Source organism: Solanum stenotomum, chromosome 10 (genome assembly GCF_019186545.1).
Source record: "Solanum stenotomum isolate F172 chromosome 10, ASM1918654v1, whole genome shotgun sequence".
NCBI classification, from domain to species: Eukaryota; Viridiplantae; Streptophyta; class Magnoliopsida; order Solanales; family Solanaceae; genus Solanum; species Solanum stenotomum.
Window position 1 is genome coordinate 5,190,444 of NC_064291.1, and position 25,068 is coordinate 5,215,511.

At 32.7% G+C, this 25,068-nt stretch overlaps 4 protein-coding genes across 4 annotated transcripts; all 4 read right to left on the minus strand.

Moving 5' to 3' along the window:
• Nucleotides 1–185: 185 nt before the first annotated feature.
• Nucleotides 186–9,495, minus strand: LOC125842543 (SPX domain-containing membrane protein At4g22990-like). Its single transcript, XM_049521849.1, has 11 exons — nt 9,243–9,495; nt 7,097–7,156; nt 6,366–6,486; nt 4,817–5,128; nt 4,315–4,419; nt 3,493–3,947; nt 2,532–2,833; nt 2,150–2,322; nt 1,510–1,700; nt 940–1,073; nt 186–503 (listed from the first exon to the last, which is right to left on the minus strand). Exons 2-11 carry the CDS (start codon nt 7,147–7,149, stop codon nt 265–267), a joined length of 2,085 nt encoding a protein of 694 aa, XP_049377806.1. The 5' UTR covers nt 7,150–7,156; nt 9,243–9,495; the 3' UTR covers nt 186–264.
• Nucleotides 9,496–15,015: 5,520 nt separating this feature from the next.
• LOC125842622 (dehydration-responsive element-binding protein 1E-like) lies at nt 15,016–16,346 on the minus strand. Its single transcript, XM_049521941.1, has one exon. It carries the CDS (start codon nt 16,168–16,170, stop codon nt 15,436–15,438), a length of 735 nt encoding a protein of 244 aa, XP_049377898.1. The 5' UTR covers nt 16,171–16,346; the 3' UTR covers nt 15,016–15,435.
• A 2,961-nt stretch (nt 16,347–19,307) lies between these two features.
• LOC125841867 (dehydration-responsive element-binding protein 1F-like) lies at nt 19,308–20,162 on the minus strand. Its single transcript, XM_049521051.1, has one exon. The coding sequence runs from the start codon at nt 20,081–20,083 to the stop codon at nt 19,364–19,366; it is 720 nt and encodes a 239-aa protein (XP_049377008.1). The 5' UTR covers nt 20,084–20,162; the 3' UTR covers nt 19,308–19,363.
• A 3,283-nt stretch (nt 20,163–23,445) lies between these two features.
• LOC125841757 (dehydration-responsive element-binding protein 1F-like) lies at nt 23,446–24,379 on the minus strand. Its single transcript, XM_049520930.1, has one exon. It carries the CDS (start codon nt 24,377–24,379, stop codon nt 23,654–23,656), a length of 726 nt encoding a protein of 241 aa, XP_049376887.1. The 3' UTR covers nt 23,446–23,653.
• Nucleotides 24,380–25,068: the final 689 nt, after the last annotated feature.

Below are 25,068 nucleotides of genomic sequence, written 5' to 3' on the forward strand. Positions count from 1 at the left end.
ACAATACCGGAGCATAATAATTCATGGACTCACGTAACTCTTTTCTTTAACTGCTTAATAGTAACAACTAGACGTATGTAACAAACATTACATGGATCAATTTAGTATCATCTATGCTAATGATCCACTAGTGCCACTTTCAATTTATAGCAATAATACAGATGAATGGAAGTAAAAGTACAAGAAACAAATAAATCGATAAAATAATTGAAAGCAGAAATGATTTTTGGGTGCTGAGGATTCATCTAAATACATGAGACTAAATCAATAGAGAGAATTGTAGGTCCAAAAGGTGGCAAGAATGGACACAATGCATATGAAGAGCGAAGGGAGAAGAGTAATATTCAAGAGCATACTCTCCCCCAAGTACCCAGCTAGAGTTATCGTTGCATCTGCAATTACCCGAGCAATGGTTCCGGCTTCTGTAGACAAGAGGCCACCATTGTAGGTTCCACGAGAAAGCCTAGATGACATGACTCGCGAGAGGAGTGACAAATTTACACCTGAAGTGAGCCAATGCCAAAGTAACTTTTTTAGAACGTACATGATATAAAAACTAACAATAACATAGTATTATCATTGAGAATTCGCCAAGTTTTGTTATATGTCAAAGAAGTGTTAACTACGAACACCACTTATACACATAATAGTATATAGAAATGAATTCACTTATTATATCAACGTGCTACAATTAACCAAATTTCTAAAATCGATGACTCCCTTTAGATAATGAAGCAACTCTTTTTGTTGAACTATAAGCAAACTTTATTGAAACTATCACACACTAGAAGCCAATATATGCCTTTTTCTTCGAGTTATTCTGAGTTTGAGCACAACTTTTATTCAACTACACGATTTTTGGTTTTCCATATTGATAGATCAATTGACAATTAAAGATGAGTGTTTCTTAAGAAAGACAACGAAAAGAGGGGATCATACCTTCTAACACTTCAGCAGATACAAATAATAAGAGCCCCGAGCAGACATACTGTGGCACAGAATACGGGATTATAACATTAAAGCTCATCAGTATACCAACACACACCATAATTTCAGATGCCAACAGAATTTGCCTGCAAATACAAGAAACTCGGCATTCAATTTCTGATGATGAAGATTTATATATGATAAACCTATGGTGAATTTTCAGTCTTCTAACATATTGTTGAATATAAAATTGTCCACCTTCTGTCTTATTAGATGCATCAGTACAAGGTGAGACGTGAACTCTATGCGAAAAAGCTGCCAAAACATTTCTTTATTTTATACGCCAAGCCATAAACTATATCGATTACATGTAGAGGTGGCAAAGTTAGGCCAGACAATCATGAACCGCACACACTGAACCCATTTTGACCCGTTCAAAATTGAACCAATTTAAAAATTGTGCAAATATTTAGCTCAAAATAAAATATTTTCTACGCAAGAATCCTTTTAAAAAGCAAATAGTATTGACTATTGAGCAGAAAGTAACCATCCATTAACATATGTGTGCGCGAAAGAAGTTACCTGTCCTCGAACATGTTAGTTATATAGCTCCCAACAACAAGATTTACTGGAAGAACCGTGAGGCCAAGACACGCAAGAAAAACTGCCACATGGCCTGTTGACCAGCTAAAGTAATATGTCGTGATGACACTAGATTCTGAAAGTAAAATCTCCATAGCATATTTCAGCATAAAATAGATTAACAATTGAACCTGGAAAAATCAAAAGAGTATAACATGCATCACATACTTGTAGTCAGCCAGAATTTGAAACACATGGGTTCGGGATTTTAGTCATCAATTTGAGTTACTGGTAATAATTTGTACATATTAAATGAATTTGTATTAGATAAATACACCAAAATTACTGGTTTTTTGCCAAACCCGCTTCATACACTCTAGCTCCTGTCCCTGCTAGTAGTTGAACTCCAAAGAATCAATTTCCCAGTGAAGAATAAGACCATGTGATTTCAGTGGATTACTGCTCTTTCATACAAAAGGAATTTACATGAGGTTCCTCTTTAACAAAGTCCCCGAGAGGGCTAAGTTAATCCATGATTTATGTTTCATTTCCTTTTCATTTGTTTTGAGAAATCTATTGATCAATCACTTGCTGCTTATTGGATCGAAAAAGAAGCAAGGAGCTCATAGTTTGAACATACCTTCACAGAAGGAGTGAGCAATCTGTATGCTGCTACTATAGAATTAGCAGGTTTATGAGAGTCCTCAGGAGCTTCTTCACTCTCGTCACCTTCTTGTTCATCCTCATCTTGTTGATTCTCCGGTGATTTTAACAGCAACGGTTCCACAATGCCTTTTTCAAGGGAATCAGGTTCTAGTGATCAAAAAGATTTATTATCAGATCCTTTTTGATAAGTATTACGTCAGCTTTTGCACATATTCTATGGCACAATTACGATATATATATAGCTCAAGTGAATTGTTATTTTGCATTCTTAGTTAAATATTACAGAGAATAAGAGGAAAGGAGAGCATAGAGGCAATAATATATGTAATGTTCGAATAGTAACAACTAGGACATACCGGCCTTAGACTCTTGAGGAACATTTTTTATTTCAGTATCACGCACAGGTTCTTTAAAAGAGAACCACAGCCATACCAAATAAATGAGCCATGCAATAGCCATAAGCCAACCAGGCAAAGTTTCTTTATTGACGGTTATCTTGTAAATCTTAAAATTTGTCTGAAGTAAGCCGGCAACTGCAGGTCCACATGCCATTCCAAGCGCGCTAGCACTAACGAAACCTGCTGAAGCTTGCATCCGGTATTTAAGTGGTACACAGTCACTGATGTAGCGACGGTTCACTGCTCTGGCGGAACCAAAACTGCAATTCAAGAAGAGATCGAAGGGCAAGCCACCATCTTGTCAACTTGCAAGTCTTATGATTAAGTGCAAATTCGATAAATCAATTGATTACTTCTCAGTAAATATTGTAAGTTTAACAACCACAATTAAGGCATAATTCCAACTAATCAGCATTCTATTAAGTATATTCTTTTATTACTTAAATTCAACTATATCATGCATTTTCCTAAAAGATTGAGCTTAGGCATCTGAACCAAAATTTACATACCATAATCTTATCTCACTTCACTTTCATTCATTTTTCTAATGGGGACTATACTTGAGGTGAACATATTCCATTTTTAATATAACCGAGAAATCCCCGAGGGCTATCTATCTCACGATTTGAAACTCTTCCAACTTCTCGTTAACTCCATGACTAGTTTCATCAACTAACTCGACATCATTTGCAATTACTTTTTGAAAGTTGGTGTTAACCTCCCAAATCAGCAAAAATGAAACTAGATATGCTTCAAAAACGCGAAAGAAAGTGAAATCACCAAATGATTTTATAAATCATCCTCCAACCACTACCATTCATCATCCGAAGTACCAAAAAGAAATATCTTAAATATTCAATAACAGAAAACCACATGTATAGATGCACACAGCTGGAAAGAGTGGAGGAGAGAGGTTTACCCGCAAAATAGACGACCGATAAGCAGAACTGGTATTGAATTGAGATCATAAGCCAATGCATACATGACATTCCCGATAAAAAGAACTATACTGCTGAATATCAGAGGTCTGAAATAAGACCTGTTCGACCAAGCACTGAAATACACGGACGAGAAGATCTGCGCGACAGCCATGGCTCCAATCACAATCCCACAAACCGTTGCAGCCGCACCAAGGCTCATAGAATAATCATCTGCTGTTGGTACAATAATGTATGTATTGACCATGTAAAGGAAAGTATTCGCCAAGTTCAACAGGAGCGACATAAAATGGTATCTCTGATCATCAACTCCTTCCTCGACAGGAGCGGGTAACTCCTCTTGCATAATAAGTGCATGTTGGGCCAAAAAGTTAAGAAAGTTTGTCGAATGACTTAATCTATCGACAGCTGCTTGCATCGAGTCAACCACAGGATCCTGCAAAAAGGCTCTGTACCATATTAGAAAAAAATAGCAGAGCATGTCTAGAATATATGAATGGAGTTTGACAGGAAAAAACTATACTCTCCATCCCACTTTATGTGACACTATTCAAAGTATGACTGCCAAACTATCTAATTTTCTGTGTGAACTCGGACAAAACATCTTCAAGTTTTTTTAAATAAAATTTACATATTTAGGAACTACATAAAAAGTACTATAAGTCACAATATGAAAAGTAGTGGTCACGGAAAAACTTTTGACACTCCAAATAGTAACTGTGTCACATAAAATGGAACAACCAGAGTGATACTTATAAAACCTGCACAATGATCTGAAGCTGATTACTACAAGTAAACTAAACCTGGAGGGGAAGAGCTGGCTGGTCATAAATTGACAAGTAGCTTCCCTGACGGTCTTGAAGATCTGCAAGATTACGAGATATTGCTCCAACAACTGCCCCTAATCCCTGCAATCATCATTCAGGGATGGCTTGTGTTAGGGCATACTACAACAACAACATACCCAGTGTGGTCCCACAAGTTGTGTTAGGGCATACTAGTGCAAATAAATCTGAATCTCATGTTTTTTAGTCAAGAAATGACATTTGCAGTAACGAGTTAAAAGACAAATCTCAGAAGGAAAAAAGTAATAGTGGCAGTTGTCTTATCAGCAGTTGCATTATTCTTTTTTTGATAACCGTGGTGTTTGGGGCAACTTGCGTGCACCATAACTAATTCCATGGGTACCTACTACCTCCCACCAACACAAGAACCAGATAATTCTATCCACAAAGGCTTAGCAGCAGTAGCATTATTATAGTAGAAGAAGAATAGTGGACTGGCTATTTGAGTTTAGCATATTACCACGTGCTTGAATACTTGCTGAAGTTGGGAATAGGGATGATTAGCCCGGGTTTTGACATAATAATCAGTGAACTTATAGCCAAAACGTTTGTCAAATTTTTTAAGTATCTTCCGCAATCCAATAGCATTTATTTCAACGAAATAGAGAAGCTTTAGAAGATCACGCCCCACAGCTTGATAAGCTTCCCGCAACTCATCTATTTTTGATATATCAGGCACCTCTTGAAGAAAATCTTTTTGTTCATTAAGTTCAGATATTCTGCTCGCAAGAGCTCCTTGTTGTTCCAACAAAAAGAGAACTATTGTTTCGATCTGCAAAAGATAAGAAGAAAATGATCACATCTCCATGATGTGGCTGAAGCCTTCTTCACTATAAGAAGTATCCTTTCAATCCACTACAGGAAGTATAAATGCTACGAGCAAATAGAGATAGTCAAGATTAATTTCTAAGGACTATTATTGACCCCTCCAAACCTATCAGAACTAGAGTTGTCAAAGGCGAAAAGCTCTAAATTTCACTCCAGATCAATTGGGGCTTTAAGAGAAAAGCGCAATAAAAGTGTGGGCTTCATTTATAGAAGGCACAATGAAGGGAAAAAACAAAAATATATATGTGATTCGAGAAAAAAATATAAGTTCATTCATATTATTTTCCTTAACCACTACTACACTTAGATGCCGATTATATTTGTTTAGTAATGCTCTATCCAAGATAGAACTCATGAGAAATGAGGTGCACGCCTAAGTGACTTGCCTATAGTGAAGCGCAGCTTAAGCTAGGCAGCGTGCCCTCCTTAAGCGTTTATGATATACAGGGATTGAGCACACTTTTAATGAGCCTTTGACAACATGATCAGAACATTGACAGAGTAAGCAACAAATTATGCAACAGTCACTACTAGCAACAAATATGGCAAATAAGACATCGAGTGAAACAAGAACCTATCTTTTTCCTAAAAATTTGATCTCAGAAACATAAAATTTTCTGCAAAATGAAGGTTCCACAACTGATTAGTTTTCATAGACAGAATACTGATGAGGATACTCGCAACTGATGCATAACATATACTCATAGTTCTTATCCTGATTCAAGTTGAACTAGGCATGGATTCCACTTCATCGAAGAGCCTCCAAAATAACTCTTTAAGTATAAAACATCATAGAAACCTTTCACAATAAATGCTGACAAACTTCAAAGTTGATAAATTGTCACAGGAAGAACAAAAGAACTAATACGATCGAGTTGATTTATGCATGTAGGGCTCTGACATCTGTTGAAGCCAGCCTGTGGTAAGAGTTGGGCAGAGGTAGCCCTCAATTACTTACTAACTTACTCGGTAATTAGCTATCAAGAGGCCAATCCTCAGGAATTTTATTTCCAAGATAAACTATTCGAATGCTACTAAACGACAAGTATAGTCTATTTGAACAGGGCACATGCATCACACATAAGGAAGACGCCGGAAGACTTACAATGAATTTGTCTGTTTCGGCCTACTTTGGCCTTTATACGATAAAGTATGCAAGTGCATCAATTCCATCTCCTTACCTGGTTGTCTAGCATTCTGGAGAAATCCTTAAGAACAAATCGACGATCTGGTACTACGGCTTGGCTTTGGTTAGCATATTGCTTAAGCTTCCTCTTCATCAATTTGTAATTGATATAGTATCTGCAACAAAATTGATCTTCACCATTCAACTTAATAATGCAAACTCAAAATAAATGTTTTCTTGTGATTCCTTTTCATTAGGTGGTAATGTCTAATTTCTCCTCTTTGATTAATCACCTATGTTGCTCGGATCCTCCAAAGATGTTGTCATATTCCTGTCGGATCCTCCAAAAATAGCATAGCTTTTGGACGATTCGACAAACGCCCAGTGGAATCTTTGAAGAGTCCAAGCATCATAGTTAATCACTACTACATTAAAGTACTCAGGTAGTTTTTTCTCTCTTTACTAACACAAAAAAGAGAACCTATTTCCTTAATCCTCAAAGAAGCGAACTTTGTCTTTCTGCATTGCAACTACCATTTCTTCATTTTTTAATTAACACACATAACAATAAGGTTTGTGGTCAGAATGTATGCGGCAAATATATCGAGTAATTCACAGCATAGCATTTTCTGGAATTGTGTTTTTAGTAAAAAGAAACAAAGCAAGTTCACAAAGTTCATCTAGAAGTGCAGAATAAGAGCATGGACAAGATCAATTTCTGCCGAATTTAACACATAAATCTAAAGCAATCTCTAGTTTCTGCTAAATTAAGGACACCTGACATACCCTTGCCATTCTTGGATTTGTCTTCCCTTCAACTTTTTCCCAAAAGACACCATTTTTTATCTGCATTCAGCCACAAAAAAGAAAAGGAATGAGATAAACAGCAATGACACATTTCTAGTGATGAGAAATCGATTTCCATAGAGAATACAACAAGAGTATTTGGGTGCCGGACACTGAATGAGAAATTATACCAAACATAGTTTTATATAAGCTACCTGTTCACAAACAATTGATGTAGATTTCACACAGTGATGCAATTATTTTCATGCACTACAAAAGAGCGCCACAAGACACAGAAGAACCTTGAAAGACCATGAGTAGTTCAAATGACTTGGTCTCTAAATCACTCAAAGTACAAAATTTAAACATACACACAACATGTTCACCTCCCACTAGCGGCAGGTACCAGGTAACTATGTCCACAAAGGATAGGACAGATGAGAAGAATCACCAAGTGTTTTTTTCTAGGCTGGGAATTGAATTTTGTTGGTGTGACATTTTAATATTAATAAAAATATATTATATGTCACATTATGTATCATGTTATGTCTATTGGTGGACATCACATTTGTGCATCTTTACTCTCATTAATAATGGAAGAAAGTGGACATTAGTTGTTAGTAACTTATGTAACCACCATCTCTTCATTTCACCCATTATTCTATCGTTATGTCTTGTAACTTATGTAACATTTGAGCCATTCATTTGACAAATTTACTACCCACTATCTTCATACTCATTGCAAGGAAGAATTCATCACCTATAAATAGTGTGGTTTTCCTTTGTGTTGGGAACAATAAGAAAAACAAGAGATATGTGAAAGAGTGGAAGAAAGATGAGAATATGAAATAATATTATAGTGTGTAGTAGTGAAAGAGAGAGTTCAGACAAAGAAAATATTTCAAGTCTTCAACTATATTCACTATACAAAAGAGAGTAATAATATGTTGAAGGAAGGTGTTCTTTTGTGGAGCTTTGGATTCTTCAACTAATCCGGAGTTGCTTGAGTTGTACGATGTTGTTGGGATGTTGTATCCTGAAGGGGACAAGGCAAGAGTGATATTGCTGGATCGGTGTAGATTATGTCGCAATGAGCTTGAATATCCTTAAAGAGAGCGATATATCCACGCCTCAGCCTAAAGATTTGTTTATTCATTTTTTGTCATTTTAATTTCAACTGTATTTTATTGTATTTATGGTATATTACACCAACAAATCTCAACTCACTTTCATTCATGACCACTAGGCCACACCCTTGAGTGGCAACATGTTCACCTATATAGCTACAAAGACACGAACAAAGCCTATTGTCTATGGGTTCAACTGAACTAGTAATTTCAACATGTAACATAATTATATAAGTGAAAAATCACTTAAATTTCGACAAATATTAAATCTGAACTCATCAAGTTTAGGATGAGCCATATATACATTTGCAGATGTGTATGATTAACCATAATAAAAGAAGCATTAGTATATACACTCACATCACTATCCATTTTCACATCAAAACCACTAATTTACAGGCAATAATTTTAGCTTCATATAAAAGAAAAAAGATAAAATTCCTCCAAAAAAAAAAAAAGGAGTAAAAAAAACAAAACATAGCAGAAAAGAATTAATTGAGTTGACAGAATCTCAAATCAATTAAATGCTTTTATAAAGCCAAATTTAAGAGCAATAACACATCACTGGAATTGATTGTTTTATATCACACATAGAGCGCGGAACTAGAGTTCTATTTACGTGTTTTGGCAGAATAAATTTAAAATTCTGCATCCGCCTCAGCATTGATATATACATATACATATACATATACATCATTTTTGTGTGTGCATGCATTCACGTGAATAGTTTTCTCTACAAATACAAATTCTGCAATAAACTTCTTCTTGGATTATCGAAGCAATAACAGTAATGGCCTGTACGTCCAAATCAACAAACACTGAGCTCTGTTTTTTCTGTAATAAACAGAGAAATTTGCAGATTCACAAAATTCAAAAGGAAAAAATAACAGAGCACTCCTAGCTATAATTTTGAATCGTAAAATGGCAGATAAACACAAAACTCCGATCTACTAAAGAAAAATTCTCTCCAAATTAACAATTTTTGTAGTAATTTCTTCGTATATTTTCGAAGCAATTACCTGTACGTATCCACAACGGCAGCAATTTGCAGAAGAACTTTTAGATGAACATCAACAAACACTGAACTCTGCACAAATTTTCAGATTCACTGAATACAGAGCACTCCGAGCTGGATAAATTTTTTTTTCGAACAAACAAAAAAAAACTCGTGATCTCTCAGATTTCTGAACAAAAATTTGAAATTCTGTTTGTTCTGCAAATGCGAATTTCATAAATTTTGAAGTTCAAATTTCATGTGTAGAAATTCACCATGAAAAGTGTGAGAAATAGAGGAGAAGAGTTTATACATAGGTAGTGAAATTCGGCCCTTATTCAGGTTTTGTTAGTTTGCATAATATTAGTGTTGTAGCACGTGTATAATTCTTGAGTTTTCTACTTTAATTATTTATTATTTTATTTAGCTATATCATATGATGACATTATGTTAGTATATTAGCTAGTAGGGTATCACTTTTACCCCCACAAAACGTACGTTTGCTCTTATTCACTAAAATTATGAGAAGCTAGAGAAACACTCCTTTTTGGTTTTCTTTTTCTCGATACTCATATTGAAAAATTTTAATTAATTAATTTACGAATGAAATCTCATTTTAAAGGTAAATTATGCTCTCTATCAAACACTACTCACTATCAAAGATTGAACTCCAGACCTCTAATTAGAATGATACGTGTAATAAAAAATTACATGAATTCTTATTGTTTAATCAACGTTTATATCACATTATCACAATATGAACCCTAGCTAGAATGAATATGTGGAGTTGGTTCCAGAGAGTATTTCACCAACCAAAATTTTTATTAGAAGAGTCAGAATTTGTGTCATACCTCAGTATAATTTAGTCACTTCATCAAACATGTTTGCACATTAATTTTTAGCACTTAATCATTATTAATTAACCTAAATTCTCAACTTATAAGTATTATTTAACTAGAATCAAAGTGTGGAAAAAACTGATCCAAACATCACAATCAAAATGTCAAAAGAATGAAGCAAAGCTTATCAATGATAATGACCAAAAATATGATACCAAGATTTGACCCTAATGTTGTATTATTTGGCTATGGGTCCTACTCTATGTTGTGGTACATTTTGACAATGACTAGAGGGGAATTATAATTTAATACAAATAATGACCTAGTTTGACTTGACACAAAATTTAAGAAAATAAATAAAACTTTTAAATTTTGTGGTCCTAAATTAAGGTTATGTCAAATTTACAAAATTGACCTTTAATATTGTGGCCTTAAATATGCCACATGGAAAACTGAAATTAAAATGTTACCAAAAAAAGAAAAAGGTCATTCTTTTCAAAACAAATTAAAAAGGAAAGGAAATCATTCTTTTTTAAACGGAGGAGTACTCAATTTCGAGAAGATACTATCATTGATTTTGGAATCTAAATTCTTGGAAGATACCATCTATGTGGGACTTCCTTAACTTTGGAATCTAGGCTTACTTCCAAAATTCTTTTTCCTTTCAACTTTAAAGGACAATTTAAGTATTATGATGAAAAGATGAAATTTTATTTTTAAAAAAAATCATTTAATTCACATGAGAGTAAGGAAGACTAATGATATCATTCCTACAAAAAGTTGTAATTACCTTGTATGCGTTTGATATTGAGCATATTTATGCATGTGTCGATACGATTTTATTCATATTTTTACCGCTTTAGATTGTATTTTATATGGATTAATTACTTATATACACACCTTTATTTTTCATAATTTCTATTATTTCCTACCATTTTAAAATATTTCCAAAATCCCTTATTTTCACTCAATTCTTAAGTCATCCGGATACACAAGTATTTTAGGCTTAACTCCACATTTTCCATTCCTTTTTTCACTCCTTTGATCTCTCCCAATTTCACTCCACATTCTTATCAGTTACAACTTTCATCTCAATTTGAATTTCAAAAGGATTCTCTCTCTAGTCAATCAAATTTAAACTACTGAATTAGGTCATTTTCATATTTTCCATTGTCGTTTTTTTCAATTTTTTTTGTTTTTACTCTTTTTTTCTTGATACATATGATTCTCCGTTCATCCTTGTTTTATGCAATGTATCATATTCATATTTAAGGTGTTGATACATAACTCTAATGTTGTTGAATCTTTAACTAATTTTATCATGTTCAATATAAATGTACTTGATACATAAACACTTCCTAATGTATCATTTGCATCATCAATCTTATTCAAATTTAAAAGGCTATATAGACAAAAACAAATCAGTTGTGTGTTATGTATCTACACTCTTTAACATTTGTTCAGTGTTATCCAACTTAGAATGCAATGTATATGTACATATTACCCATAATAATCTTGATACATAAAAACTCATACGACATGGAACAATCTGCAAACATTAAAAAATTCAGTTGATACATTATATGAAATACATTCTTTTTAATTTTCAAAGCCAACACCTATCTAACAAAAACTAACACATATCGACACAATTTTGTAACCATCTTAGAACATTTACTAGGTAAATTAAAATTATCAATGATACAACCATTCACAAAAATCTAAGATTGATATATATTAATGTATCATCCACATTTGTCTTGATCAAAACAAGTAATTTACATATCTTAATTGTTACACTATTTATATGTACAATATACACAATAATAACATGATATATTATACAAATCTGTGATACACACACTCGATATTCAAAACGATTTGATTCGTCTCAATTGTTAATCCATTTATTACATGTATCATACGCAATATATTATGATGATACATTTTTATACAAATCACATCCGGATACAAAATAATGACCACATCATAATTTATAGATACAAAATTACAATACATGCGGGTCGTTTACCACTAATGTATCATGACTTACATATTCACTTCAAAACGACAAAACAAAACTATAACAATGATACATTAAAAAAAAACTATATACCACTGGTGGAGAGGGCAGAGGGAATGGTGGAGGAAGTGGTTGAAAGGCCGGAGATGGATAAAAAGATAATACAAAAGATAATTCCTTTGTCAGATAAGAAGCTAATGAATTAATGACACAAACACCGTATGGAAAATCACTGTTTCTTCTTATATATCTATATCCCTCCACTCCCATGATGTACCCATGAGTTCTTGATTATCCTCTCAAGGTATCCTTCTCGAGAAGAATTTCCACAAAACAACGGTAAATACAACGGTTGATATTGGATTACAGAGCATTATTTGTGTACCAACAAATCAGATGAAGAAACCACAATAATCGGGGCGCCGGACAAATCAATAGATCCCATTCGTAACCAACTAAAGATTTTCCTCATGATAAACCTTTATTAGATGAGTGAAGGCTTGGCCTGCTGTCACAATTGCCAACTTCCCAATGAAGGGCAATTCCTCTTGTGGAACTTTTACGATTTAGAATTGATGGAGAAGATGAAAATCTAAATTTTGAATTTTGTCAAGCTGTTACAGATTGGAGTGGATTGATATCAATCAGATCTGCGTGATTTATGGGAAAGAAAATCAATTTTATATTAATATCCATATTAAGCGCAACAAACAAGTTTTATAATGTATCACAATTAATGTATTCGGATGAAACTTATGTATCTAGATGGCTAATATTTTAAGGGATTTTTGTAAAATAGAAAAGAGTAGGAATAAGATGTAATTTAGGTCTTACACTATGGGATTTATGTAACTTATACATTTTATATTGCATAGGTGGTTTGACTAAGCTAGACTATTGAGTTCTACATTGATTTCAGTGTTAATGGATGATATAAGTATATTGGAGATGAAATTTGAGATGAAACACGAGTAACTCGACGAAAAACAGACAAGGTGGAAGTAGACACTTAAGATGTGTCTAGTTTCTTAAGAAATCTTCATCAATAATTCTTTATAAAACGTCTTTCTTCTCTTCCCATTGCTCGAGTTCGATTCCCATTCCTTAAACTGTTACTTTCATGAGGTAGGAGCAGGATTTGTGTACACTCTATTCTTCCTAACTTCTTTTATGAGATTACATTGAATATGTTGTAGTATTTATGTACCATCACTTTTGGACTGACTATTTTTTTTTTAAAAAAGGGTCAAATTTTATATAGTAGCTTAAAAAATGGGTTATTTGCCTAAGTTAGCTCAACATTCTTCAGTACGGCCCAGTAAATAGCCCAAATATAAATACTGAAGATTTCCAATTACAAAGAAGGAAAACGATTGAGGAATGGCGAGTACGGTGGATGCTACAGGGAATCCAAATCCCGACGTCGGCGGTGTTGATGCCGGAGCGAAAATATGGCGTTTCTCCGGTGTGAAAAGTTGGATCCGAATCCGGAAAAATGCACCGGCAAAGGCCGTGAAGTCAATCGTTGTGTCCTTGGCCTGTAAGTTGAAAATTTGCACATTAACTTGAAAATCTACTCGATTTTGTAGCAGTTTAGTTATAGTTAGCTCCCGTTGGATCATAGATTTTGAAGTTGAAATTTGAAAATTTGAGTTTTTGAAGTTACGTTTGGACATGAATTTTGTGTGGGAAGTGAAAGTTTGTCTAAAAACTGAAGATATTTGAATAGATTTATCAAATTCATGGCCAAAAAGATATGTAGAGCAAATCTCCAAAATCTATAGTCAATTGCTAGCTTAGAACGAAATTTATACCCCTTTTTAGAGTCACTTATCACGAGTTCAAATCCTTGCTAGTGAATCAAATCTAATTTAATTATGAACAAATTTGTAGCAGCTTAGTTATAGTTAGCTCTCGTTTGGCCGTAGATTTTGAAGTTGAAATTTGAGTTTTTGAAGTTTTGTTTGGAGATGCGAAGTTTTGTGAGTTAGAAGTGGAATTTCTACCAATAACTGAAAATATTTAAAGATCAGATTTATTTAATTTCATGGCGAAATAGATATTTTGAGAATAAATCTTCAATTTCTGATTTAATATCTATGGCCAAATGGTAGCTTACAGTGAGATGCGTATTCTTTTTAAAGTTTCTTATCACGATTTCAAATCCTGGCTAGTGAATCAAATCTAATTTGATTCGAAAATCTACTCGATATCGTAGCAGTTTAGTTGTAGTCACAGTGAAGTTTGTACTCCATTTTAGGTCTTTTATCACGAGTTCAAATCCTGTTTAGTGAACCATAGAGGATCAGTCTGATCATACGTGCCAAGTTGAAGCTTGAAATAGTGGATTTCTCCTTTAACAAAAAAAAAGAAGAAAAAAAGACCTGGCCTTCAGTTTTATTTGAGAGAAATGGAAGTTTAGAGCTTTCTGTTGTAAGTGAAGATTCGCCCTGAAAAGGCGAAAATACTTTATAATTATGAGTTCTCTTGTAAATCTACTTGATTTTTTTATCAGCTTAGTTTGTTGTTGCAGTGAAATTTCTTCTCCTCTTTGAGTGTCTTATCTGAGTTCAACTTCTGTATAGTGAGCTAAATCTGATTTAGGTAGAGAAGGAAAACGATAGCTAGGATTATTCACCAAGTTTAAAGCTTGAAATAGCAGATATCTCCTCCTTTCTTTTGAAAAAACTCTTCTTTTTTTGGTTGGAGAGAATGAGAATGAAAGTTCAGGGCGTTTCACGGTGTATAGAGCCTTTGATTTAGGAGTGGAATTTTATGATTTTAATCTACACGCCACGTGCTTGCACTCTAACCACGCCGCATTGAAGCCTCTTTTAGCATTGATAACAAATTTCACTTCTTTTCACTAAGAAAGCTGAGTAATACTTTTGCTCCAAATGAACAAGTAATATGTAATCTTTTGTTGCTAATGCTACTTTGAAAAATCTAATACATGCATTAGATTATGTGTAGGCTGTACAAAGAGATGGATGCTTATGCTGGATGCATGTACTACAACACAAATGAATTCAATGTGTCGAAAAGAACAAAAGGAATTCGAAGAGGCATGTCTTTGTTGACTGGTCCCCACAAAGGTAAAGATAAGGTTTGCGTACATCCTACCTCTCCACACCCCACTTGTGGGATTATAGTGGGTGTGTTATTGTCGTATGTCCTTATTGACTGGTATTGCAAATTTTGGTTCTCGACTATATGGAAATAGTAACATGAAGATATATATTTGCAATGTACAATTGTAACTAACAACATCATCCTAGTTGACTATTCCTCTTTTTTTTTGTTTTTCCTTTTTGTAAAATGCTACTCGTAGCATGTAACTAACTGGCTAGTTAGTATCAAATACTATAACTCCACAAAGACACCTCAACTTCACTTTCTACATCATCCCAACTGAAACAACTACCTAAACGCGGAGTTGGTGAAAACAAAAGCCCCTCCGCCATCTTTTCTTGCCATCCTTCCATCTCCAACATGTCGTTATCTTCTCCCCAATTACAACATAAATTGTTCTCCATATCTATACACAATTCCTTTGCGCCAAAATCCCTACTACTCCCATTATTAGCCCTCGTTATATCAATCTCTTGATACTTTATTTCATCAATAGTACTGGAGTTAATTTCCTCATTCATACCGTCGATTCCAACTAATTCAGTATCTTGAGTAAAAGTTTGTGCGGCTATAACTGCCGCCTGTCGTATGTCCTTGGGGTCCTTTGATGCGGGCACTGGCAATCGCCAACGAGAGTCAGCAAAGTTCAGAGTGGCTAGATTACCTCTAAGAGCTAATGCAGCAACATCATGAGCTCGAGCCGCCATTTCAGGAGTAGAGTAAGTCCCTAGCCATATTCTTTTCTGTTGACTAGGCTCACGTAGCTCGCAAACCCACTTGTTATTATTCCTCCTCCTCACTCCCCTATAAACTGGGTGGCGAGTTTCCTTGAACTTCTTCCTCCCTGCACGTTTCTTGGGTTGGCTTGAAGCTAGTAATAGTATTCCTTCCTCATCGGAAGCTATTGTTGCACTTAATGGGTTGAGATCTGACGAGTACAAACTCGAGTCGTTATTCATTTTAGACACGTGTCAGTCTATAACAAGCTACTGATTTTCTTAGATTTTGAAGTGTGTTGTGATAACAAGTTGTTTGTTTAGAATTTTGTGAAAGTTTGACAGTGGTTTATATAGATTTTGGATATACTTTTGGATTATGAATTAAGAAAGAAAGTGAAAGCACGTGCCTACGATATAGACACGGAAAGGAACAACTCCTCTTCTTCTTTGTGGGGTCCTCTGCTATAAGCCTATAACTAAATACTCTAAGCTGCTCATATTCTCTTTTATATATATACTTAGACATCGGAGCCCGTGCTAGCACGGGTCCAATATGTATCATTTTTTGTTTCAATTTATGTGATAAAGACAAAATTAAAGAGTTAATCAAATTTTTATATTAATTTAAAATAGTTTAAATTTTTAATTATTGTTAACTATGGTAAATTTTTTTTTATGTCTTTTAACATTCTAAATTGCTAATTATTGTTGTATGATTTGTAATATCTTTTGCGCAATTTTGAAATAATAAATGTTATTTCTTCTTTCTCAATTTATGTGGTACTAATAAAATTTTGAGATTCAATCAATTTTTTTTGTCTTTAAAATATTCTATTGTTAATTACTGTAAATTATTGTACTTTCTAAGTAATTTTCAAATAATATATATTATTTCATTTGTTCAATTTATGTGTCACCGATAAAATTTGAAGAGTTAATCAGATCTTTTACATATTTTTATATCTTTTGAATATTTAAGTAAATAATTATTGTGATTTATAATATTTTATACAATTATTTAAAAAAAATTAAACAACAAACAAAACGAATTCATCATAGGAAAATTACCAAAGCATCCTTGAATACATCAATAATGGGTCCCACTTTTTGTTTAAAAAAATATGCATATTGGGAGGATATTTTTGTCCAAAGTGGAAATAGAATAAGTATAAAACATTAAAGTCTTTTAAAATTTAAAATTGTTAATTCTTATTGTATGATTTGTAATACTTTTACGCCATTTTCAAATAATAGAGGTCATTTCTTCTTTCTCAATTTATGTAGTACTAAAAAAATTTGAGATTCAATCAATTTTTTTTGTCTTTGAAATATTTCTAGCTGTTAATTATTGTAATTTATAATACTTTCTAAGAAATTTTCAAATAATATATATTATTTCATTTGTCCCAATTTATGTGTCACTGGTAAAATTTGAAGAGTCAATCAGATCTTTTATATATTTTTATATCTTTTAAATATTTAAGTAATTAATTATCGTGATTCATAATACTTTATACAATTATTTAGTATAGTAAAATAAATTTAAAAGAAACAAACAAAACGAATTCATCATAGGAAATTACCAAAGCATCCTTCAATACATCAATAATGGGTCCGACTTTTTATTTTTAAGAAATTGCACATTCGAAGGATATTTTTGTCCAAAATGGAAATATTGTGTAAAAAATGTGTATTTATTGTGATTTTGAATGTTTTGTGGGGTAATAGGACGCACGCAAAGTTAAAGTGTCTTTTTGAAAATTTGGGACAACTTTAAGTATCACTTAATGTTTTTTCTCAAAATCTAATTTACTTTCGTAAACTATGTGTCAGATCAAAATTAGAATTAACAAATTCAAAAGGAATGAGTAATAAATAGCTCATACAATGACATATTTATTAGCTTTTGGTTGAAAGCTAACAAGATAGTTACAATGATAGTTGCATTGTAGCTTATTATATATAAAGATATATAAGATAAGAGAAAGTAATTTATTTTTGAATTTTACTATCATAAATTAAAAATATATAGAATGTAAAATATTATATCACGTGGAAAGTTAGAATCAAATAATTACTAAAAGGGGAAGAGACTGTTTTTTTGAGACGAACTAAAAAGGAAAGTAAAACAAATAAAGGGAAACGGATAGGGTATTACATGCTTATAAATAAATGGGGGTACTTTCATTTTTCCATAAAAATTGTGGGGTATGGGGGTTGAGGGTGGGTGGAACTTCCCTTTCTAATTTTGGGTTAATGGGACAGAAACACTGTTGAGTTCCCAGGAAAAAGAGCACACGGGAACCACACACTTCGTATGTCACTTGGTGGGAACTTTTGCACTTTTGCACTTTTGTCCCTAGTGGCAAATACTTTCTCCGTTCATTTTTATTTGTTTACTATATTAAAAATAGTTATCAACAATACTTATTCAGTTTAAATAATGAAGACATAATGTATTCTTTTTATGTCTATTTTATCTTTACTGTTAAATATTATTCAAAATCTAATACAGTTCTCAAAGCATTAAATTCAAAGGTTAATATAGTAATATTATCTCTATTATTTATTGTTTCTCAAGGTGTGTGTCAAGTCAATAGTGGATAACTATTGTTGGACTAATGGAGTAACTTTTAACTGCATATAAGTTATAATTTGGTATTATAATATTTCATAAGTTATGTCCCAATGTAATTTCAAATTAAGTTAATTGTTAAAAGATAAAAATTAAAGTTGAAGAGCGAAACATGCAATTTTTATGACATGGGTATGTGTATTTGCTTAATTTGATTTTGTTAATTATGAATTTAGTAAACTTACGTGATGGTTTAGTTATTATTATTAGTTTCGTATAAACACTAGATGAAAGTAAATATTTATCTACAATATGGCTAATTATTATTGATTAACTCGAAATTACTGATGAATTTTATAGCTTGTTTTCTTGTAATGATACTTTTCTTGAAACGTAAGAAGCAAAAGAACAAGAAAAAAAGAGATGACATATGCATAACTACGCAAGGCATCTTATGTCATGAATTTATATATTATAAGCACACTTTTTATGAGCTTATAATAGTTGACTCATCTCTATCACGAGTTTTAATGTTACAAATATAAATATAAATATAAGAATTATTATATGGTGAATAATTAGAACAAAATGGTTTTTGTTAGGTATTACCTATTGTAAGGGAAATTTTGTTTTTAGATACTTTTATCGATCGTATTGCTTATTTCACCTTCTAGTTCGTATACAGAGACATATATTTGTATTTAATTTTTTGGTTCTCAACTATAGGGAAATAGTAACATGAATATATATATATTTGCAATGTACATAATAACATCATTCTAGTTGACTATTAATTCCCTTTTTTTCCTTTTTTTGTAAAATGCTATTCCTTGATTGTAACTAACTGGCTAGTTGGTATCAAATACTGTAACTCCACAAAGACACCTCGACGTCGCTAGTTTCCACGTCATCCCAACTGAAACAACTAACTAAACGTGGAGTTGGTGAAAACAAAAGCTCCTCGGCCATCTTTTCTCTCCATCCTTCCGTCTCTAACATGTCGTTATCTTCTCCCCAATTACAAGATAAAATGTTCTCCATATCCATACTCAATTCCTTGGCGCTAAAATCACTACTACTCCCATTATTAGCCCTCGCAATATCAATCTCATCAATAGTATTGGAATTAACTTCCTCATGATTCATATAATCGACTTCAGTATCCTGAGAAAAAACTTGTGCGGCTATAACGGCTGCTTGGCGTATGTCCTTGGGGTCCTTTGATGCTGGCACTGGTAACCGCCAACGAGAGTCAGCAAAGTTCAGAGTGGCTAGATTACCTCTAAGTGCTAATGCAGCAACATCGTGAGCTCGAGCCGCCATTTCAGGAGTAGGGTAAGTCCCTAGCCATATTCTTTTTTGTTGACTAGGCTCACGTAGCTCGCAAACCCACTTGTTGTTATTCCTCTTCCTCACTCCCCTATAAACTGGGTGGCGAGTTTCCTTGAACTTCTTCCTTCCGGCCCGTTTCTTGGGCCGGCTTGAAGCTAATAATAGTACTAATCCTTCCTCATCGGAAGGTGTTGTTGCACTTAATGGGTTGAGATCTGACGAGTTCAAACTCGAGTTGTTATTCATTTTTTAGACACGTGTCAGCCTGTAACAAGCTACAGATTTTCTTGGAGTTTGAAGTGTTGTGAATTGATATGGTTAGAAGTTGTTTGTTTAGAATTTTGTGAAAGTGGTTTTTATAGAATGAATTTTGATATACTTTTGGATTATGAATTAAGAAAGAAAATGAAAGCACGTGCCTACGATATAAACACGAACACGCATGGAAATCAATTTCAAGTACAACTTTTCTTTTTCTTTGTGGGGTATGCTTCAATAAATAAAAGGAAAAAGAAAAATCTTTTTTCCCAAAAAATTTGGCCAGAATAGTATTTTACCTATGTTATTTTATCATTTTGAACATTTTTATCCTTTTAACTTTCATACTTTTTAATTAAAAATGGAAAAAAAATCACTTTATTTTAAAATAAAAAAGATATTATGCTACTACATGCTTATTATGAATTAATAAATGAAGAAGAATACCGACCTAGATTCGTCTACTCTTTAATCAAAAGTCTGTAATTCATTCTAGAAATGAATTTCCAGAAAAAAAGTAAGTACTTTTTCCTTTTTATGTTTTGGGTCAAGGGGACAAAAACTTTGTCGAGTCCTCAGGAAACAGACACACTGGTGCTATACATTTTGCCCATCATTTACTATTTTGTGTTTGATTTTTATATTAATTAATTTTTTTATTTATATTTGGGAAAAGGGTCAAATATGCCTCTAAATTATTCGAAAAGGTCTAGATATACTCCTCGTTTAAAATTTGGCTCACTTGTGCCCTCGCCGTCCAACTTTTCCTCTAGATATGCCCTTATGGGCGTTAAACGCCAAATGGAATTGCCACGTCATTTTTACATTACCATGTGACATTGGAAAAGGGTTAAATATACCCCTAAACTATTCGAAAAGGTCTAGATATACCCCCTTTTAAATAAATTACCCGACCCGTTTTCAACAGTTTTTTTAAAATTTTTATTTTTTTTGGTAAATTCCGAAAATGAGTAATTGATTAATAAAAAAATAGGAAAAATATGAAAAAAAATTATAAAATTAACGCCAAAAATTCGCAAATAAATATAGTAACCTTAAATTCAACAATTTTTTTCGATAAATCACGAAAATGAGTAATTGATTATTAAAAAATATGAAAATGACTTTATGCTAAATTTTTAGGTTATATTTTTCATATTTTTTATTAATCAATTACTCATTTTCGGGATTTATCGAAAAAAATAAAAATTTAAAAAAATTATTGAAATTGTTGAATTTAAGGTTACTATATTTATTTGTGAATTTTTGGCGTTAATTTTTTATATTTTTCCTATTTTTTATTAGTCAATTACTCATTTTCGGGATTTACCAAAAAAAATAAAAATTTAAATTTTTTTGTTGAAAACGGGTGAGGTAGTTTATTTAAAAGGGGTNAGAGTTGTTATTCATTTTTAGACACGTGTCAGCCTGTAACTAGCTACAGATTTTCTTGGAGTTTCAAGTGTTGTGAATTGATATTGTGAAAGTGGTTTTTATAGAATTTTGATATACTTTTGGATTATGAATTAAGAAAGAAAATGAAAGCACGTGCCTACGATATAAACACGAACACGCATGGAAATCAATTTCAAGTACAACTTTTCTTTTTCTTTGTGGGGTATGCTTCAATAAATAAGCTACTTTTCCTTTTTATGTTTTGGGTCAATGGGGGACATAAACTTTGTCGACTTCTCTGGAAAGAGACACACGGGTGATATTTTGTGTTTGATTTTTAATTTTTTAACGAGGTATAAATTTATATTTACATATTATAATATTCCCCGCTACTTATATTTGTGTTCCGAGATTACTTAAGTTTTTGTAGTTTAGTTATTAACTTATTATGATTAATTTTGTGTAAACACTGAATATAAATAAATAAATATTTGCCTACATTATATATATATATATATGAAAGAGATATTGTTTAGTGGATTTAAGACAAGACGTAATTGGTTTGATATTTTCTTACTTTTATAATTTTTAATTTAGAAATGATAAAATAAGAAAAAGCACAAAGACAAAAAATAAAATGACGATACATAACCTACGTAATGCATCTTATGTCATGGATCAGTATATATAAAATTAGATGGAGAATATAATATATAGTCGACTCATAATAATAAGTCACATCTTCCACGAGCTTTAATGTTACAAATATAAATTGATGATTGTAATACATGGATTATTTATAGAGCAATTTTCACATATAGCAAACACAAAATTCATATTTGTATGCTATAACAAAGTTTGCATAATTGCGCTCCATAGCAAACATAAATATGTATATTTCGCTATACATATACAAAAGAAAGCAGTTGTATAATCTGCTTTGTTATACATATACAAAAAAATCAATTGTATAAAGTGAGAGAGGTGAGTGAGCGAGTGAGATCTGAGAGAGGGGAACGAAAATATATGTATACATACAATTTTCACGCATTTTATACATTGCGTTTTTGTATAAAGTGAGAGAGGCGAGTGAGAGAGCGAGATCTGGGAGAGGGGAGAGAGGGAACGAAAATATATGTATATATACAATTTTCTCTCGCTTTATACAAACACAAACTCATTTTATACATTTGTGTTTGTATAAAAGCAAGAGAGGCGAGGGAGATTGCCAACGAGAACGAGAGTGGCGAGCGAGATTCACCAGGAGAGAGGCGACATAACAACAGTTTGCTATAGGGTACAATTAAATCAAACTATGTTTATAGCATTTAATTTGAATTAATAGTTTGCTATTATATACAATTTTCCCTTATTTATATGGGGATTAATCATATAACAATTTTAAATTGTTACGTGGAGAATAAATAATATAAGAATTACTATACGATCAATAATTAAGGAAAAATCATTTTGGCCAAAAAATTTGGTCAGAATGGTAAAATAACATATTTCACACTATGTTATTTTACCTTTTTGAACATTTTTACCCTTTTAACTTTAGTACATTTTAATTAAAAACTGAAAAAAATATTAGTTTATTTTAAATAGAAAGGATGTTATAGATTTTTTAAATTTCTGGCCATTTAGCATTACCCATTAAATAATACACATAATAGCTGGTTGGTGAAGAGAAATTCGATGATCCCCATTCCCCCATATTAGTATTAAGTATCTATGTTGTGTGGATTCTTCAAAAATTTTGCCACGATGCAATAAAGGTTGGGGGTAGGGTCCACGCCAAATATTATAAACTCATCTTGAAAACTTTGACTATATCTATGATCGAAAAGTATAGATTAATTGAGTATTTAATTTGATTACGTAGGTTTACATTAATATATATGCTATTACACGAAATATCTTATAAACAATATATTATTAGTGTATAAAAGAATTACATTTATTAATTTTAGTTCAATAAATTTATTAAAAGAATTACCAAATAATATGTCATAGCATACATTATTTTATCATATTGCAACACACATATCCACATGATTCAGATTCAAACCTCGAATCCTTTAAGTTATGTGATGAAGAATTCAACTTATATATCATCATGCACTCGTATCAGATACTCACACTGGACTCCGAACAACATAATTACATATTATAGCTCCACAAGGACACTTCCACGTCACTTTCCACATCATCCCAACTGAAATAACTATCTAAATGGGGAGTTGGTGAAAACAAATGCCCCTCACTCATCTTTTCTTGCCATGATGATCCCTCTATTTCATTATTGCCTCCCCAATTATTATTATAACATAAAATGCTATCCATCTCCATATTTTGTATGTTATTCACTTCATTACCCACCAAATTATTATTGTCACTTCCACTGGCCCCACCAATAACAATATTTTCTTGACACTTCACTCCCTCACTATAATTGATTTCAACTGATTCAGTATCTTGAAGGAACGCTTCTGCTGCTTTCATAGCGGCGTGGCGTAATTCTTCGGGATCCTTTGATACCGGCACCGCCAACCGCCAACTAGAGTCGGCGAAATTTAAAGTGGCTAGATTACCTCTAAGTGCTAACGCAGCTACATCATGAGCTCGAGCTGCCATTTCAGGAGTAGGATAAGTTCCTAGCCATATTCTTTTTTGCTCAATAGGCTCACGTACCTCGCAAACCCACTTGTTATTATCCCTCCTTCTCACTCCCCTATAAATTGGGTGGCGAGTTTCCTTGAACTTCTTTCTCCCTGCACGTTTCTTAGGTTGACTCGAAGCTAGTAGAAATATTCCTTCATCTTGAACTCCTCCTGAAGATGTTGATGTTTCGTGCAAGTAGTGATCTCTAAAGTTATTATCATTCATCTCCAGGAAAATGTTTATTTCTTTTGAAATAGTCAAACTTCCTAGTGAGTGAAGTGCTATGAATAGGAGTATATGTTGTTGAATGTGTGGTTGTGGAAGTTTTAAGAATTTTGTGAAAGTATGAAAGCTGTTTTTATAGATATAATTTTTAAGTAAAGAAAAAGATGTCACATGGCTACGATATAGACACGAACACGTAACTCTATTTGATTGCTACAAGTTTTATTGGTCAATTTCTTCTTCCTTGTATGTGAATGAATATAAACTTGGAGAAAGAGACTGATAAAAAGTAGTGAGTTACGTTGGCAGACTTTAAAAATATATTCAGTTGATTTTTGTTTATCACGTTTTATTTCTTTTAAGTCAAATTGCTTGTGTTTTAATTAATATTTTAAAATATTTATTTCATCGTATATGTGAAAAAGATAACAATTTATAGTGTTTTTTACGAAAAATTATTTAAATACACAATTTATTTTACCATAATCTCTAAAATTTCATATAAAGATTACAAAAATTCTCTCTCAATATAACCTTATCCTCTCTCGGATACATCCATAACTGAGTTTGGACACATCTCTATCCTTTCTCAGTTACATCCCTCCCCTCTCGAATACATTTCTATCCTCTCTATTACATTTCTATTTCCTATCGGGTACATCCCTTCCCTCTCGGATACATCCGTGAGC